Raw genomic sequence first — 20,353 nt, 5'->3', positions numbered from 1 at the left:
CGGGGTCCACAAAATCATAATTAAATTAATTATATATTATTAATTTTATTATTTATTATTTATTAAGCAACCTTATTACTTTTTTGAATTAGTAATTATGATTAAATGAGGCTTGTTTGACAATATTTCGTCTTAAAATTTTAGGAAATAAAAAATACATGTATTTCAAATTATTTTTAAATAGATGAAGATAATACTAATTTAAAAAAATTTAAAGTTTTTTTATCATATATTTTCATATTAATGAATCAAATCTCACTTTTCCCTTCATTATTTCTAACCTAATTATAGTAATTACATTGACTTATTTATTTAATTAGATAAAATTAGGTTTTTTTTTAATTGTTAATGCTATATTTGGTTTCCGTAAAAATTTGAAGGAAAATGCGAGGAAAATAAAATAAAAAGGAAAAGTGGAAGGAAATAAAAAAATGAATGAAAATAAAAAATAAATTTAAAATTAATAAATTATTTTTATATATTTCTTCAAACTTATTTCACTTAATTTCATTAATTACATAAAGATTAAATAATTTTAAAATATATAAATTTTTAACTAATTTTAATTATATTTAATTTTTTTTAAAAAAATTGATAATGAAACCAAATATAAGAAAACTATTTTTCTTTATATTTTTTTTCTTTATACTTTCGAGAGACCAAATATAACCTAAGTTTTTCATAAAAACATTTATTTAATGTTATTTATAAAAGGAAAAAAAGGTGTATTTTTATATATTTATATAAAAAAATTATAAAATAAATATTTCAGTTTATAAAATACAAATTTTAAGTTATTATATAAAATAATTATTAATTTTTTTTATTAAAGATAATACGTAATATAAGGGATAACTTTGACCATCAATAAGTTCACTGGTCCAATTTGACTCAAAATTCCTCTATCAAGACATCCCCATCGAAGACGGTACCAGGCAACTTTGTTCGTAAACTTGTGCCGGAAGTAATCTATTTGACACCCCTCTGACGCCGCGCGAACACGTAAGCAACGGAAGAGCGCGAAGAAAATGACGCTGGCTGTATTTCATTTCCCCCATGCCATTTTGACACGTGTCAGAAATCCTAGGTCACTGCATGCCTAAGTTCGAAGTATCCTTCTTTGGAGAACATGTTAGGCTGGCGCAAAAGCGTACCTTTGCGACGGGTGTAGGAGATTTTATCATTTAAAGAATCCATGCTGCATTTAGAAGACAACTCGGAAGAGTCTATTTCGTTCTTCAGTTTACTTCAGTGAAGAAGAGAGGGTTTTGAGTTTGCGCAATGGCGGAATCGTCTTCGTCGTGCGAGTCTTCGGATTATTCGGCCGATTTCTCGACCCTCCCGGTAATGGCTTTGAGGAAGAAGATCGTGGAGAAGATTATGGAGAATCGCGTCACTCTCATCGTCGGCGAAACTGGCTGCGGTAATTCGATACTCAAAACGGGCAAATAGTTTGAGTTTTAGTTGTTTGATTGTCTTGGAGTTTTGAGTTTGAGTGTGATTCTTTCTGATTGTGGTTGGAGTTCGGTTCCCATTGCTGGTTCCTTCGTTTTTGTGATGAAAGCGAGCAAAGGAAAATGAGACGATTTTTGGAATTTTGCTTCATATTCTGTTTGGTTCTCGGGCATTAGGGAAACCGAGCATAGTATAAATAGTAATCTCCTTTCTTTTTAGGGCTCAGTTTAATTGCGCAGAAAGCTGAGGAAATGAAGGGAATAAGAAAAGAAATTTGGAATTTTACACTGATCAAGAAATTGAACTTAGCTAAATACTCTGAATAGTCCCCTTCTCTGGTTAAGGCTGTGTTGAAAAATAAGGACAACGAGAATGAATTGAAATATTTGAAATCATTCATGTCCTGTTGTCAAGGATGATGAACTGCTAATGAACAAAAGCAATGAAAGATACGAGGTTCCAATTTTCTTTTTTTTTTTGGTCTTTGTTGTTGTTTTTTCTACTGAAACCAGGTGTATATTGCTGGTATTGTTTCTCATGAATGTGTGAGCTAGGGTTTTAGTTCCAAAGTGGTGGTGAGGAATTTGAGTCCACTCTGCTTTGCATTTTCTGCTGGTAAAAAGAAAAAAAGGAAATAAAAATTTTTTTGTTCCTCAGATATTTGAATATTTCATTAATTCAGATGAAAATTATAAGCTGTAGGCTGTATTCTGTTGAGCCTAAGACAACTGTTTGGTCTAGTTGATGGGAGTTTTCAAGTTTCAAAAACAAAAACAGCGGAGGGCATGATACTTAGAATTTTAATTATCATTTCTAAAGTTTTCTCCATTTTCTGCAATTCAACCAACATTATGTTAGAACTAGGAATCTGTGGGACTGTTGTACATTTGACATAAAGGTTGGATAAAAAAACAAAAACAATTAGTTCTATAGGTTATGGTGGTGGCAAGAATCAAATTTTTAATAATACACCTCAAAACAACTGATTTGGATGAAAAGCACAAAGGAAACAATTGAAGCTATTATGAATTTCCTTAAAAAATTAAAAAGATTAATTTTAATCAAATCTGCATCATGACGACTAATTTCTCAGGTTCAATAACAAATGTTAAAATTGAGTCTTTGTTGTTCAGGTTTAGTTAGAGGTGAAAAACAGAAAATGTAAAATCTCCTGTCTATTAGTTCTCTACTTCTGTGGTTTTAACTTTCAATATGGATTCTTTATTTTAAATTGGCAAACTGAGACCAAGTAAATGAATGTTAAAAGCAAAGAGATGTCAAAAATAAAAATATATTAAAGAAGCATGTAACTCCAATATTTTTCTTGAAAATTGGATTTACTACGGATACATATTTAGAATCAAGAGTGCCTATATATATATATATGCCAAAATAAAAACCATCATACTTCCCTCTTTTGGATTTTTTTCCTCCTTTTGTGTAGGTGGGTCCTATTTAATTATTCTTTTTTGGATGAAAAGGGCCATGATCACATAAAAAGAAGAAATATGCTGTTATATGGGCAAAAGTGCCACTAGACATGGTGGTATAGTCTTCTGTTACAAGTACCATTTCTTTTATATTAATAGGAATGAAAGATTTATGAAAATGTTTGTGTTGGTGGTAGTGGGGGTTTGGTTTGGAACCAACTGGTTGCCCTGAGCATGGAATGTTTGTAGTCTTGAAGCTTTTGCATAGCTCCATAACGATCTGAAGTAGACAAAAGCTATGCATTTATTATTTTGCCAATTGTTTGCTTGTGGATTTCAAATTGTGCATTATAGTAATGTTTTGCTGATCATCAAACTCTATTGTTTCCATGGAAATTTCCTTTCGTTGCCTTGCTCGGTCCTTTCTTCTGCCACCACTAGTCTCCATCTTGCATATCAAGTTCCTCTATCGATAGTGTAACATAGTGCAAAATATTGGAGGAGGTCATGCTTGTCAATTCTTTTGGATCAGAGGGGCCATAATCATGTATAATAAAAAGAAATATTTAGATATGAACAGAAAGTAGAACAAACTGCCATTAAATGTTTCATGGTCTTTATCAGTGGATTATTCTACTTCCATGGCATTTTGATTTGCTGCCAAATTTTTCATCTTTGGAGGGTTGCCTGGAGAAGAAGGGGGAGGAAGGGGGTTTATTTGGGTTGGTTTGTGTTTGTCTTGGTGGTTGTGTTTGGTTCCAGCTTGTTTTGGCCCTGAGCGCAAGACTAGGTTGAGCATTTTTTAAGGTTTTTGTCTAACTCCTTAGCTGCTTGGAATATCTAGAAGTTGGTTGCATTTTAGTTGTTGTGAATGATTTTTTTGCCAACTTTTTACTCATGGATGCCATATCATGCATCATAGTAAAGTCTATTGATAATCAAATTCTATTGTTTTTATTAGGAACTTTGTTGGTTCTCTATTTTAAGTTATTTCTGTGGTTGAAAATCCCATTTAGTTCTAGGTTTGATTACTGTCCTTTTCATTCGAAATAAAAGTTATAAGATAAAAAGTAAACATTTTTTCTTGACTTATGCAATTGTAACAGAAAAAAAAAGGAAGAGAATTTGTTACTTTCTTCTATTGTGCTGTCATATCATACACGTTGCACCATATGGATTGATAGAGTTTTTTCTTAACTGAGATGATTTAACTTGCATTATTTTCATGCTCATGTGGCAATGAAGGGAAGAGCTCACAAGTTCCACAGTTTCTTCTGGAAGAAAACATGGCACCCATATTGTGCACACAACCTAGGAGATTTGCTGTTGTTGCTGTTGCCAGAATGGTTGCAAAAGCTCGTAATTCTGAAGTGGGAGGTGAGGTTGGATATCACATTGGCCATTCAAAGCTCTTGTCAGAAAGGTAAATCAGTCAACTCACTGTTCATATACATTAATCTTTGTATTATTTTGGATGTCACACCATTACTTTCCAAGTGTCAAACTTCTTTCTGCTCCACCCTTTAACCATGTTATCTTTGATGTGACTTGGAAAATTGATCAACTTAGAGAGAGAAAAAGTTACACTAGTTACATCCTAATGTATTATGAAGTCAGGAGATGGCTATTGGGTTTGTAGAGTTATTAATAAATCTGTCACCTGCTAGGGTAGCCCAGTTGGTCAGGGCGAACACTAGGAAGTGCAGTCCCAGTAAGTGGCACATGGTCTTGGGTTCAAATGTTGTCACTGATGATACCTTGAATTTACTTGGTGTTGGTTGTCGTGGGGTGGTTAGCACCCCGAGGTTTGGGTCCCCATGGAGAGTCCTAAGGGCTTGGCCATGGAAGGTTCCTCGGTTATAAGAAATAAAATAAAATTTGTCATACCATTTCATTCGATTAACTAGGAGGTATTTGTGTATATAACACCATTCACTGTGTAACAATGACTCCACCATTCATTGTGCCTATCAAAAATAAAATAAAATAAAATGACACTGGCGTATTTATTGATTGACATAGATTTGTTCGACTCAGTGGCCTCAATTTAGAACAAGTGACCTGCGACAAGATTGCTTGTCTTTGAAAAAACTTCCTAAATTTGTTTGGCAACATACTTTTAGGAAAAAGGGGATTGAGAAGATTGTTATGAGCTGTAATTATTCATGGGAAAGGCTAGCCCTTGTGTCAAAGACTGCGATCTCCCTTAACAATGCATGTAATACCTTGGCACCTCAAAGCTTTGAGCACCCAAATCAACTGATTCAAGCAGTTAGGGAAGCAAAACTAAGAGTCAATAAGAAAAGAATGTTAAAGAAGGCAAGTTTAGTAACACTAGAAAGCTTTGCTAGACAACTCATTTCTCAATTCCTTGACATTGTTATGGTTATGGGATTCCATATTTATGACTATTAGCTAGGTCCTGATTTTCCTAATTTCTGATGCATGATTATAAAAATAGATGAAGTCACTCAAGCATGTCAAGTTGCTCCAAAGTGTTCTTTAAAGTTCTTGAATATTCTAGAGTTGTTTGGAAAGAACTAGGGAATGACAAAATTGCATATTTGCACAAAATTGGGAGTGGCTGTGACACTCTTTCCCTCCTAGTCTGCAGTGCCACAATGCATTTGCAAGCTCCCAGCTGGCTTTGCTTTTTGGTAGTCCCTTCCATTTTACTAAATACTTAGTTGTTATTCATACTTCACATTGCCATATTATCTGATCTAGCATGATGTACTGAACTTCCTTATCATAGGATGTCACTAAGTTGTAGGCACCCTCTTGGACTCTCTTTCGCTTAGATCTGCTAGTAGCTAGCATGGAAGGTGGGATGAATCCATAGTCTTGGAAAGAGTTCCACATTGTAAGACACCTTTGTAAATAGTCTGAATTGTGGATAAAAGGTTATAGGTTTGCTATCTTTTGGAGGTGTCTTTTTGCTTTTTTTAGTGCCTCGTGTCTCTTGTATACCCCTGTGTACATTGGGTGTCTCCTTTGGTTAGCTGCTTATATTTGAATTTATGTTTGGCCATCAGAGAAGGAAAAAAAATTGCTGGAGGTCTTAATGTAATTCCTATTAACAAACTCTAGAGAGGTATATCTGTCATTCTTTTAATAAAATTCCATAATTAATACTCTAACTTTATTTTCCTTTTTTTTAAAAATAAAATTATTTGCATTATCAGCACATGGCATGGTTCTACATGTCCTTGGTCCTCATAAGAATATTTATTTGGCACCTACCTAGTTGTTTTCTTAAAGACCAAATTAATTCTCTTTTGATGTTTTGGTGGAATTTCTGAGTTGATCCAACTTGCAATGGGGCTTTTCAATTTAGTCACCTGTCATTTGGATTTGTTTAGTTTTGAATCATCTCTCTCCCCTCTTTATTTTTTTCATAGTTTCATATTAAAAAATTAATGCAGTGAAGGTTTTCTCCTGGTGTTCTCAATACTTTTTGATCACTTTCTTTTATAAAAATCATGTTTATTAAACAATTCTATTTGAGTAATTTTCTTAATATTGTATCACAGATCAAAAATAGTTTTTAAAACTGCTGGAGTTTTGTTGGATGAAATGCGAGAAAAGGGGTCAAAAGCACTTGAATACAAAGTTATAATTCTTGATGAAGTGCATGAAAGATCGGTGGAGTCGGATCTTGTTCTTGTATGTGTGAAGCAGTTTATGCTGAGGGATTATGATTTGAGGTTGGTATATCTTTCTGTTATTTTCTTCTCTTTCTATTTTTGATGCCAGTAATATTGTTGAAGTTTCTGGTTTCTACATATCTGGTCATATTCACTTCTGTTTTTTTTTTGTTGAATTATACAAGAGGGGCATGTTAACTAATGACATAAACCTTAATTGAATTTTATGGGGCACTTTAGCTTAAGGGTCTGATTGATTTTTGATATCACAGGGTGGTTTTGATGTCTGCCACTGCTGATATCGCAAGATACAGGGATTATTTTAAGGATCTTGGTAGGGGTGAAAGAGTAGAGGTGCTTGCGATTCCTAATTCGAGTCAAAAAACCTTTTTTCAGCGAAAAGTTTCATATCTTGAGCAGGTAATTGCTCAAACTCTTTACAGTTGCTGATGGAATTTGCTCTTGTTCATCTAGAGTCATCTGGCTTGATTAATGCTCTTTTTGTCTTTTCTGTTCTTGTATGGTAGTCATATTTTGTTTACCAGCATTACGCTTTGTTAAATTTTCAAACATAAATATATGGATACCTCACCTAACTTCTTAGACTATCACCTTGTTCTGGTTTGTATATAATTAATATCCTCAGTGGAGTTTTCTTAGTATATCACTGAATTTGACTTGGTGAGATTAGCACATGTGGCACAAGTTTTTAGTAGCTCAAAGGCTTATAATGAACTTTGATTTGCTTAGGCTGGAGTAGAGATGGATGTTTTTAGTTTTCAAACATAAATATATGGATTTCTCACATAAATTCTTAGACCATCACCTTGTTCTGGTTTATATATAATTAATATTCTCAGTGGGGTTTTCTGAGCATATCACTGAATTTGACTTGGTGAGATTAGCACATGTGGTGCAAGTTATTAGTTGCACAAGGGTTTACAATGAACTTTGATTGCTTAGGCAGGAGTAGAGGTGAATGTGTTTAATTTTTATTTCTTTTGTGCTCTTTGTATGCTTCTTGTATACATGGGTTGTGCCTCCTTTTTCTTAGGTGCTTTTTGATAGAACTTCATTTTTCCTACCCTATAAAAAAACTTTATTGTACCTATTGAAAAAGGGGAAGAAAAAAAAGGGGTTTGTAGTGAGATGCTTTATGCATAGGAGAGATATGAAAGGCTGTAGGACCAGATGCCTTTTAGGTATGGCTTGAATGTATATGGAAGATGATGCCAATTTGGTTTTACAAACTTCCTTAAGAATTTTTAAAAATAAGGAAATTTTATATAAATAGAAAATACTACTTTACTCATTAGGAGGTGATCCTGAGCAGCATCGTGGCTAAGCACACTATACAAGTGCAGAGAAAATCCAAAATCATGTATAAGTACGAAAAAAAGAGTGGCAAGTGCACAAATGATCTAGATCCCTTTTTTCCTTACGGGCAAAGATCAGATATACCAAAAGCACTTAACAAATGGGTGTGCAAATGCATTCAAGGCATATATAAAGGTGCCAAAAGGCCAGATAGAGCGGAGAGAGGGACACAAAAAATATTTCAAAGACATGAAAACAATTCTTTCTCCCTCCTCAAAGCTCAACTAACTAATGAATTCCACCATGGACATTGATTAGTCTCTAATGTACACTCTAACCCTCTCCAAAAGATCACGCATAAAGGGTTGTTTGATTTTTTGATCCTTTTTTTCAATGTTTTCAAATGCTCTTTTATTCATCTCTTTCCAAATAGTCCAAAATAAGTACAAAGAAGCCGCTCTCCAAGCTTTAATCCTCTTCTTCCCAACAAAGGATCCATGCCAAGTAAAAAAGGATGCTTTTTATTGAGGAGTGTCACCACGTTATTCCAAATAGGGTGTAAATTAGTTGCCATAAGATGACTACTTTCGTGCAATTTTATGTCATAAGCTTTCTCGTGAAAATTTTGAGGTTGTATGTTCAAAGGTGGATTTCTGATTAAGGGAAGCGTGTACCTTGAATGGTTTCATTGAGAGTTTTACTATAAAATTCCCCTTTGCTCTACCTTCTATATTTTCTCATCTCTTGCTGTTTCCTTTATGCATTTTATTGTGAAGAGAAATGAAAGTTTGTTCCTAATACACAAAACTGCCTAGGGAGGTGAAGTGCATGGGTAGTCTGAACTTGATTATGACAAATTTTAATTTTACCAACCATATTGAATTACTTTTCAAATCAATTCAGATGAAATAAGAAAATTACATGCGAAAAGTAATACAAAGGAGGTACATGATATACGTAAAAACCCCCTTTGAATTCTTTCATTTAGGTAAAGCCAAGGTCGTCTACCACACTAAAAATTCTCTAAGTCTCAAGAAAGTATATGGTTTTACCTGGATGAGATACAAACTTCTTCCAAAGAACTTTTATTGACCAAGACCCATACATCTTCACATCCTTGACATGGCACCCCCAATCACCTTAATGATTTTCACCTCAACTCCTCCTGAGGTATGCTCCTTGACAGCCTTACCTTTCTACGCTATTGAATTTTGGCAGCATAATAGGCAAATAAACAATAATTCTTCCCTCTCACGTTTTGAAAAGTATTTTCCTTTTAATAGACATGAAAACCTTAGGTAGGTTAGGAAAAGAAGTCTAAGCAAATCAGAAGATAGAAACCAATAATGTTAAAGAATGTTAAAAATAATTGTCTTAAAAACCAAGGGGCGCTTGAACGGTCTTGTGGGAACACTCAAGGGTGCTCAAGTGACACATTTAGAAAACCCCTAGGTAGAATAATCCTTGCCCCCTACATCATGAAATTTTTTTTCCCTTTAATAGACACAAAAACCTTAGGTTGATTAGGAAAAGAAGTTTAACGAAATTGGAAAATAGAAACCAACAAGGTAAAAGAATTTTAAAAATAATTTTGGCTCAAGCCCAAGGGACACTTGAATGGTCTCTTGGGAACACTTGGGGGCATTCAAGTGATCTCATTTCACTTTTTCTATTTCCCATGTTTCAAGGTTGCTCAAGCATTCCCTTGAGCAGTCAGGGGACCCTAAACACTTTTAAACTTCTTTTTTAACCAGAAATCCACCGTTGCTTAACCATTGTCTTCACTTTGCTTCACCAACCAGTGTTTTCAATCTCACTCTGAAGATGATAAGTCTCATTGGGAGTAGGTAGCATTCAGACCAATGCTTTTGGACTAAAATTGCCAACTCAATTTAGTTATATTAGCACACTAACAGGAAACATTGCCAAAAAATCATAGCTGAGCAGTTTACTCTTGAATAGAACTCAAATTGTACATGGTCAATATGAAGGTTTGATACAGATGTCATAACTTTTGGAAACCTAGGACTCAATGTCTTGCAGTTTTGAATAAATTATAGTCCTAGATATTCCTGTAAAGTAAATAAGCATTGTATGATTTTATCATTTTCTGGAAAAGGTAGACCGATTGAATTGTTAAAAACACTGTCAATGGGCCTTGTAGTTAATATGCATAAGAATCATGCTAGTCACAAGCCCTGGAGAACTTTGAGGCAGTCAATGGTAAGATGAAGAAAAAATTTGTTCAGGATTATTAGTTCATGTGCAAATAATGCATCATTCATGTTTCTAGGCACACTTGCACATGCTCTTCCTCCATGATAGTTATACATTATTAGTTCATGTGCAAATAAACAATTGCTATATAGTCTGGTAACTGAGTCATGTGCATTTAAATTAGATTGTTGAGCAGCAATAAGTGGTAATTTGACATTTAAATCACTTATTTCTGAGGTAGAAATTAGAGATGAGGTAGTTCAGACTGCAGACTACCAATTTGCCACTGATCATCCAAGGCATGATTCTTCTCAAGGGAAAAGAAACAGGCTTAGAATAACTATAATGTTCATGATTCTTTATATCTCTACTTGTTCATGATTCTTCTTGTAAATTCAACTTTAGTTGATTGTCATGCTCTGATGCTAATGCATAATTTCACATGTATTTGATGATTATTTCTGTTTACTTTTTGCTGAACAGGTAACCGAACTTCTGGGAATAAATTCAGAATTGTCTACAAGATATTTGTCTGGGCCAAGCCCTTCCATGGACAATGCTGATATCAAGCCTGAAGTGCACAAGCTTATTCATGATTTGGTATTGAAAATCCACAAGAATGAGCTGGACATTGAAAAAAGTATTTTGGTTTTTCTTCCTACATACCAATCACTGGAACAGCAATGGTACCTTTTGAAGCCCCTCAGTTCATGTTTCAAAATTCATATATTACATCGCAGCATCGATACTGAACAAGCTCTTATGGCTATGAAAATCTGGAAGTCCCATCGTAAGGTATACATTTAATTGGTTTTGCCTCTTTAAATCTGCACTGTGATCTCCTGCATGTTAACATTGAATGGTTTTGCCTAACTTTCATAACATAAGCAACCATTTATCTTTGACAGTTGTAGACATTATGCAAACATTTATCTTTAACAATTAGGTCATCCCATTGCACATTTTCATTATGTGGACAATAGTGATTGTACTTCTAGACCATCCTCTCAATTGGTGTGTGGGGACTGGTGTGAGGGCCTCATCTATATCGTGATCACAGTTTTTATGGTATCAGTTGGCATTCACAGTCCAGGTTCAGGTGGCTTCTTAGATGGGTGGTGGTGTATTTGAGAACACCTTTGGGATTGTTTTCAGCAGTCCCATCACTAGAGCTTTATGTCCTAAGTGGGTTTGATAAAGGAATTCTGTTTTCCCATGAAGCAATGTTAGTCCCGTTTGGATGTTTTCTTTTCCTCTTTTGGCCGTTTTGGCAGTGGGTGTATAGGTATTGTATACCTTGAGTTGCTCTTTTGGCTCCTCTTTTTTAATAGATCTTCTACTTTACCTATCAAAAAAAAAAAAAAATTTATGATGACATCTTCAATTAAAGCACAAGCATCTCTTCTTTTCCATTTGGCATGTTTGTGATAGGCAAACAAGAGAGAAATTTATTAAATGCACCTATAATAAAAAGGGGTCAATCCAAGTACATAGACAGTATACAAGGGGAAAATAAGGACAAGAGAAACCATCTCATAGCCTAAATAAATCTTCCTGATTGTGAATGAAATCTAAGGACATTTTATTAACTCCCCACAGCACACTAGATCAAGGTCATTATGATTTGAAGAACAAGTTTTTCAACCCTTACTTTAAAGGCTCTAAGTCTTTGAAATCCTTCATCCCTTTCTTTCCACATGCACCAAAACAACTCAAGGAGCCAACCTCCATATCTTACGAGTTTCCACACAAAGCTACCATGCCAACCAAGCAATATGTCATTTACACAGCATGGAAAAACCCAACAAACAATGAACAAAGAACCAGAAAATCCATAGTTGCCAAGACTAAGCACAATATAAACTCAGGAGTTGATTTGAAGCAAGAATCTTGCTCCCTAGGGCTTTCCAAACAAGGAAGCCAACTTTCAAAGCAGCCCAGGATTCCCCCATCTACTCAACTGAGAACAAAAACCTGTACTTAAAGCCTTACAAAAAGATTTCATTAGCATCTAGACCTACAATGTTGCCCCACCAATCTACACATGCTATCAACTTGATGGGCAATGTTTTGGATAACCTGCAAAAGAGACCAGCAGATCTACTTCCTAATCTTGGAAGCTCCTTCATAAACTTAGATTCCAATGACCTGTCTCCTCCTTGACAAATGATCCCTCAAAAAAACCTATCCACACCCCACATTAAGTCCAGACTTTGTGCTACTGCCATCTACCACTAAGATACTCATGAAAGAAGGAAAACAGGTTACCCACCTTTTTCTGATAGCTTTTTGAAGACCCACCCAAATGACTCTATTGCCTCTCTAAAGAACCACCATCTCCCTTTTCCCTGAATTCGCCCACTATGACCCTTCTCCACAAACTCTCCACTCCATAGAGAGTCTGCACACCCAGCAAAGCCTTATTGACAACTGTCAACTGCCCAATACCTACCCACCCTTCTCCTTACTAAAACAGGCTGTCAAATTCTTCACTAAATGAAATTTTCCTGTTCTGGTTACCGTCCCTTAAAGGAAATCTTTCTGTATCTTTTCCATCGTAACCCCCACAGCCCTGGGAAGGGCAAGAAGACATGAAGTATCTACTTGAATCTTTTCCAACAAACATGTTATTTCTATTTACAGGTGCAGTGCTGGTCTCCTGCACATAACCAATCACCCAGGACAGCCCATGTCTCATCTTATCTCTGATTGCTATCTTCAGAATTTGAAAAATGCATCAATTCTTTTTTTCCTGTATGGTCAGTCATCCATCTCAACCTTCATTTCAGTTCATTTTATGGCTTGTTTCTTGATTGTCCCACTGTACTATTGGTTAGCAGATTCTTCTAGATAGAAAATTTATGCAACAGTCTCATGCTGGGAACTGGTGTGAATTTTTAAAGGCCTTCCTATTACCTTTAATTATTAGAGATTGAGGGAACTTCCATTTAGATCCTTGATTTCTTCTTATGTGCAATTTTGTGAGCTTGAAACTGACAGGTGCTCTTTTGAAAATTCAGGAGTTTGGTGCCTTCTTGTTTGGATTACAAGAGGCTAAATGGGATTTCTTAGATGAGCATTAAGGCATACCATTTTGTTATATCAAATGGGCTTCTGATTTGTTTGGACAGGTGCTCTTGTGAAAATCCAAACAAAGGTTGGTGTCCTCTTGTTAGACTAGAAGGGCCTAAAGGTTTTTCTTTTCTTTTATCACAAGTGATCACTAAGGGAGTCTTTGTTATTGTATCAAATGGGCTGTGATTTGTTTGCATGGGTGCTCTCTTGAAAATCTAATAGAGACTGGTGCCTTCTTGTTTGGACTAGGAGAGGCTAAGGGGGCTTTTTAAGTGATTATAAGGAGTATTAAGTGGTATTATGTTACTGTACTAAATGGTCTAGTGATATTTGGGCTTCCCTTTGAAATAAGCCCATATTTTGAGACCTTTCTAAAATTTTGGAGATGTGAATATAGATTTTCATGGACCCAAAGCTCAGGAAACTGATTTTCTAGCAATGACTGGGCCTTCTATCTGTGAGGGTTTTTCTTCCTTTTTTCCCAGTGGATGAAATATGACTATCTTAGTTCCTAACTGGCATTGTAGTTTATCTTCCTTTTGCTCTAGTAGCCTAGTGTATCCCTCAGAGAGTGTATCCTCAAGAAAAAGGAAAAAAGATGTTAGTCTCAAACTAACCTTAGTAGTAATTTACAGGAAAAGGTCTGATGGACATGAACAGAAAGAATATTCTGTTTGTGGACTCAACTAAGAACTTATTAACTTCACCTAGATGGTGAATAAAGTCTATGTGATGAATCATTACATATTGATCGTGGATTTCTTCCTAGCTATTGTCTCAGTCCCTCTTCTAGGTGGTTGTTATAGCTGAAGTTTATGGGTCATAGTGAATAAAAGCAAGAGGGTCTTACACATACTGATGCTATGGAATTTTTCTCTGATTTAATTGTTTAAATCAGTTCTGGACAAATAACGATTTGTGACCTTATGATCTCTAGACTAATACAACATTAGGGTTATTTTTTTATGTAATTTCTTTAATGAGTCCATTTATTGTTTGAACTTTGTGTGTGGTATCTGTATCATGTTTCAAATTCATTATTTGTCAGTTTTCTTTTGATACGGATGCTTTTTTCTGTTAATTATTCTTTGCGGTAAGGAAAATATAAGAGTACTGTTGTTCTTCCCACCTATTTAACCACATTTTTTACCACCTGCTCACATGCCAAGTGGTGATTGGATGCAAATTTTTTTTTGCATTTAATGCAAATTAACTACTTTAAAACACATCAAATCATCACTTGCCAAATAAGCAGGTGGTAAAAATGTGTTAAAAAAAAGGTGGAAATAATAATGTTCTTCAGAATATAAGTGCGAACTATTTTTATAGTGCTCTGTGAGACATTGTCATTTACACGTCATGCTGCACATATCTTGGAATTTGTTGCTGCTTATCTGGCTTTTGTTGTAACTTGTAATCATCTTCTCTTTTACCAATATTTAACAGAAGTTAGAAGCCTTTTTCATTCTTGTGATTCTTAACCCTAAATCATACATCTTGCATGTTTGTGGATATTTTTAAAGAGTTCAAATTTATACAGGTAATATTAGCCACAAATATTGCGGAATCATCTGTGACGATTCCCAAAGTAGCATATGTCATTGATTCATGCCGATCTTTACAAGTTTTTTGGGACAGTAATCGGAAAAAGGAAGCTTCAGAGCTTACCTGGGTCTCCAAGTCTCAGGTATTGAGGGAGTCCTAGTAGTTGATTTTAAATTTTTCTTACTAAGATATGACAAATTCAAAGTTATGCTGTAGGCTGAGCAGCGTAGAGGAAGAACTGGTCGGACCTGTGATGGGCAGGTTTTTCGATTAGTCACAGGATCTTTTTTCAATAAGCTGCAGGATTATGAGCCTCCAGCTATACTGAGGTTATCGTTGAGGCAGCAAGTGCTTCTGATCTGCTGTGCTGAACCTAGAGCTATTAATGACCCTAAAGGTATAGTGGTATATTGCTGATTTTGTTGTAAGTTGGCTTTTTAAAGGAAGGGCTAGAGTGTATCTCACTCACAGATGACTCCCTTGAATATATGGCCCTAGATGAAACTACTGAATTATCTTCTTATAATTCAGGATTTAGTAATAGCTCCACTTTTGGTGAGTGAAATCTAATCAAGCTGAGTCTAACCTTGAGCAAGGGGTGAGCATGAAATGAAGTTTTTACACACTGGATTGGCCTTGTGCTGAAAGTCCGTATCAACCTAAGTTGATTCTTGCTTAAATTGAAAACGAGTAAAATGACCCAAGTCAAGCCTGGATTAATGGACAGCTAGATCGTCATACTCATATAATATTTAATTTGTTGTGCTTTGTGTGGTTAAAATGATAATGCTTATCTGTACAATTACTGTAATATTGCATTAAGAGTGGCCCATCCCTACCACTGAGGTGTCAGAACAAATTTTGCCACCAAAACCCATGTAAGATTATGCAATATTTTTTAATTGGACACTGTTTTTCGACTCGTCTGAAGTGATTCATCACACTACTGCCTACATCTACATTTAGCACTGCACCCACACATGGTGTGTTAGGCAGTTAGCCCTTTAAGTTGGTTATAAAGGTGAAGAAAGAAAGTGTAGAATGTAGAGGTGTAAATGTTGTTTATTGCAATGCTTATCCTCTTTTATTTCTTTATTTTTGGTTTGTTTCTGAATGCTTTTTTATGTTATTTTTCTGAGGAAACCTTTTCTCCTCAATGCCCTTCTGTCTTTCTCAATAAGCTGTCTCCTATTAAGAAGTTGAGAACAATTACTTGCCACAGTGTACAACATATTTTGCAGTTGTAATTGACAAGCTAATCTTAGTTGACTTCAAGTGTTTCCCACTTTGGCATTGTAGTGAATTTTATTGATATTTGTAAGAAATTTATTCCTTTTAACTTTGGAAGTTGTCTCAAATTTTTTTCGCTTGATACCTTTTTCTTTTTCTTCCTTCTTTGTAAACCATGCCATTCAGCATGCTTGATTAATAAGCCTCATGGCAAAGTCTATTGTACTGAAAGCAGACAAAAATAAAAATATTTAGGAAAAAGGCAATTATTTCATTCCAATCCCAAACAATCAACCAACCAACCTGATCTAACCAAACTTGGTTGAGCATGCATCTTGAACCCAATGTAAGGATGGGTTTTTGGGAAGGCATCCTCTTCAAACCTTAGGTTTAGGTTTGAGTTGGCTTTCAACAACAGATATGAATACCACCTGAGAACTGGTCCTAAGTCAGATGATGATAATGGTATCCGGCACGTTCATTACTTTTATAGCTGGCAGTTATGATATTCACTAAGGAACAATGATGGTCTAGATAATCTACCCCTTTTTGTTTCCAGATCAATCAACTTGTAAAGCCTGCTTAAAATAATTTTGTGGTACAACTGTTAGTTGTTAGTATAGAAGAACAGGCAATTTGACACCTTGTCTTCTATATTCTGCCTACTGCTGCAAAATTCTATATATGGCAATTGCTTGAATGTGTTTCTTTGTTACAAGTTTCTACCTTGAATCCTTATTTGCAAAATTTTTATTCCAGTCCTGTTGCAGAAGGCTCTTGATCCTCCAGATCCAGTAGTTGTTGAAGATGCGCTGAGATTCCTTGTTCGCATCAATGCACTGGAGAAAACATTGCCTAGGGGCCGGTATGAGCCTTCATTTTATGGACGATTGCTTGCCAGTTTCTCATTGTCTTTTGATGCTTCAGTGCTTATACTCAAGTTTGGGGACATTGGAATGCTACGTGAAGGAATTTTGCTTGGTATATTGATGGACATACAGCCTCTACCCATTCTCCATCCTTTTGGGAAGGAAAATTTGGTATTACCTATTTAAGTGAATGAACTTTGGAAATTTGACATACATGTGAATGCTCAAACTATTGTTCCTTTCTGATTAATTTATTCTGTTTCAGTCTGCACAGTATACTGACTGCTACTTCCATGGAGATAGTGACAAGTCTGTCCTAACTGGTAAAAGGGAGGTGGCATTCATTGCAAACCTAAGTGCATTTCAGTTTTGGCAGCGTGTTTTCAAGGTAAAATAGCATGTTCTGCTGGGATATTTGGATCCTTATAGATTTTGAACTTATGTTGTCCTCGGGACGATTCAGATGATTCAAACATTTCACCTTATTTTGAAGGATAAGCACCGTCTTGAGAGGTTGAAAAAAATTCTGAAGCTTGATGAGATGGACACAACTCAAAAGCAGCTGCCTCTGGCCAAGATTGAAGAAGAATGGTGCACTTTCCACATGCTTGTGCAATCATCACTGAATCATGTCTCTGAAATTTGTATGGTTATTCAATGTTTAATCATATCAGCACTCTCTTTTTAAGTTTTTCTTCAAGTATACTATTCTTTTTTTAAATTTTTATTCATGGTTCTTTTGTTATTTTATGAGCACCCTCATTTTGTTTCTTCAAGTTGGGGTATCTTTCTTTGCAGATGAAGATGTGCTGAATTCAGTGCACCGGTTTCGGCCCAAATTTTTGGTTAAATCTGATGGCCCACCATCTTACTATGAACCTTATGAATTTGAACACACTTGCCTTATCACGCAACTCCCAGATGGAGATACAGATGATGATCAATTTGAGCCACCAAGTGAAGCAAGGAAATGCTTGGCTGTGCCATTTGTTAGTCCCAATCAGTTTCAGAATGATATTATAGCTGAAAAAATGGCCCTTGTTATCAAAGAGGTACTTCTTTCATGTGCCTCCTTGGTGTTATTTGTGAAATAAGTAATGATCGCTCCTTTCCTTTTCATTTTTCACAGATTAGAGTTCAATATACAGAAAAAAATTCTAGCAATCAGCATAAAGTTGTTAATGATGGGAAAGCTTCTCCATGTAGATTTTTTGTCAATGGATCATGCAATAGGGGTAACAAATGCCCCTTTTCTCATTCACTTCCAGTCAACGAAGTGAAAGGACCAACATGCAAATTCTTCTTTTCTTTGCAGGTATCTTACTCAATGGGATTCTATAATTTCTATTTTTTTTAGTGTTCATTTAGTCTCTTTTAGTAGTTAGTATAACAGGTACATGGTATCACTTCCCATAGCAATGGCTCAAAGTTGAACCAACTAGAACCTATTCGAACCAGATACCAACAGGACTGAATTGTTGGGGAAATTGGCCATGAGCTATTGGAATTGATGGCATTTCCTTCTATTATACTGCATTGTTTTGCTTTCTGTTGCATTTTTTCTTTTTCATGCAAAGTGTGATATTCTCCATCTTGATTTTGGTGGAGAAATCATTTTCTAAGCCTTTAATGTCATGATTACAATTGACCAACATGGAATCATCGTGATTTCTTTTAAAATGCCGTGCCCTTCAGCATTTTCAGATCTAATACATGTCCCTGTCTGCTTCTCAGTAGAGTAATACTCAAACAGAAACAGCAGATTGCTTATCTGCTCTGTGCAGTGAATTTGTTGTGTTTTTAACAATTGTGAAAGTGTGTCTGCAGGGTTGTCGAAATGGAGATTCATGTTTCTTTTCTCATGATTTGGATCCATCAGTTTCAGAATTTAGTGGATCAGGTGAATGTCTTCCAGAAGATGGTGATGCAGATGCTGTATTGCTTCTTCAATTCTTCCCCAATGCTTTAGGAGGACGTGTTCTTGTATTGGATGATACTGATTTGCACTTTACCATAAATCTTGCTCACAAATTTAATCCTTTCAAGATCATTTCCACAACATGTTTGCCAAACATTTCCATATGTGACCCATCACTCACAGCTGTTAAAATATTGTGGGGGCTGCGTGAACCATACAAGGCAATCATCTCTACGGAAGGGGAAAATCCAATCCCATGGAATGAAGTTGAATGCATTTTATGGTTTCCTAATTTTGAAAGCTATGGTGGAAATTTGGAAGGACAGAAAAATCTTATCCAGAAATTTTTTGAGTGTCTGGCTGTCCGGATATTGGCAGACGCCATGTATCAAGTGCAGGTCATTCTTACCATGAAGAACATCAGATTTTCACAATTGCAGGTATTCACTGTTGATATTAAAAAATTTCATACTATGCTCGTCACTGCCTGAGTTGTACTATACTAAGTCATTCAAGATTGAGAACTACCCAGCCACGTGTTTGCAGTGGGTTCCATTCATATTACAAATGCATGTGCACTAACATCTTTTGGCTATTTCATGGGCATGAGTAATGATATGGGCATAGAGTGCCCAACATGCTCGTATGTATAGAACAATAGAAGGGTAGGAATTAGATAAAATTTTGGTATGCTGAATTGCTATTACAGAGGTTATAGGACCAACGTAACCTTTGCAGTTTTGATAAATATTTCTGTATTCGATGTTATAAAAATATTATTATTACAACAACTTCAAAAAATGTTAAGTGAGGTTTGAAATAATTAAAGCATATAGTGATTGTAGTTTCCACGAATAACGGCTGCTATTTTAATAACTGTTATACTGATTTAGCAGCTGTTATAATTATGGTGATCATGGATGATTGATTTGAGAGTTTAATCATTTACATTTTCAGGTGGAAAAATTGGGTAGAGATTGCTTCTTCTTCCTGAAGTGTTCGTTCCCATTTGATGAATCAAGCTTTGGGGAGTTGACAGACAAAGTTACGACCAAGAAGCCGATGTTAGTATCAAGGGCCACCTCTTATGTTTTCAACCTGCAACCCCCTACAGACATTCTATTTGGCGATTATGCTACTGCATTTAACAAGCGCTTACATGGTACCAAGTAGGATATTTTCTGCTGATGTGTGCATAGGATCATTGCTTAGATATCATTGGCTGTAAAACGATTAGAAGGATTCTTTCATCTGAGCAGTAAGGGTTTTTAATATTGGCGCTCTTCAGAAACTAATATTCGCAGACGTTTCATTTTGGTGCTTTTTAAAGGCCTCCTGAAACTGATAAGGCAGAGGAAAATGCTATACTGGTTTGTAAATATTATGCTGCTTTTGCAGGAAAAGGATGCTGCAAACAGTGAGAGATGCTTCCCTTATTAAATCTTCAGTGAATGGGAAAATATTGCCTGATGAGTGGATTTTGTTGAACCTAACAATGGAAGCATTTAGGCTGATAATGATAGGTAATGTTAATTGGACTCTTCATTTATTGTCTTGCCTTTTGATTCCATGTTCATATGTCATCACTGGCTAGATTCTCATGTTTGTGTTTTTAGGTCTTGTTTTCTCATGATCCTCATCTTCTGTTGG

General features: G+C 35.5%; 1 protein-coding gene across 1 annotated transcript; it reads left to right on the top strand.

Annotated features, from left to right (window-relative positions):
* The first annotated feature begins 1,012 nt into the window (after positions 1-1,012).
* On the top strand, positions 1,013-20,248 carry LOC100250411 (DExH-box ATP-dependent RNA helicase DExH8). The gene is made up of 14 exons (XM_010653879.3): positions 1,013-1,423; positions 4,131-4,308; positions 6,419-6,592; positions 6,805-6,952; positions 10,550-10,861; positions 14,682-14,828; positions 14,903-15,083; positions 16,676-16,956; positions 17,051-17,173; positions 17,279-17,429; positions 17,584-17,837; positions 17,915-18,100; positions 18,613-19,143; positions 19,661-20,248. The coding sequence occupies exons 1-14, from the start codon at positions 1,282-1,284 to the stop codon at positions 19,874-19,876; spliced, it is 3,024 nt and encodes a 1,007-aa protein (XP_010652181.1). The 5' UTR covers positions 1,013-1,281; the 3' UTR covers positions 19,877-20,248.
* Positions 20,249-20,353: the final 105 nt, after the last annotated feature.

The sequence above is a fragment of the Vitis vinifera genome, chromosome 7 (genome assembly GCF_030704535.1).
Source record: "Vitis vinifera cultivar Pinot Noir 40024 chromosome 7, ASM3070453v1".
Classification (NCBI taxonomy): domain Eukaryota; kingdom Viridiplantae; phylum Streptophyta; class Magnoliopsida; order Vitales; family Vitaceae; genus Vitis; species Vitis vinifera.
The sequence above is the reverse complement of the archived record's forward strand: the minus strand, read 5'-3'. Positions and strand labels throughout refer to the sequence as shown.

Coding starts and splice junctions, on each gene's coding strand:
- LOC100250411 (XM_010653879.3), top strand. CDS start 1,282: ATGGCGGAATCGTCTTCGTCGTGCGAGTCTTCGGATTATTCGGCCGAT. Junction 15,084..16,675: donor AGCTATTAATGACCCTAAAG/GTATAGTGGTAT, acceptor TTTTTATTCCAG/TCCTGTTGCAGAAGGCTCTT. Junction 17,838..17,914: donor TGGCCCTTGTTATCAAAGAG/GTACTTCTTTCA, acceptor CATTTTTCACAG/ATTAGAGTTCAATATACAGA.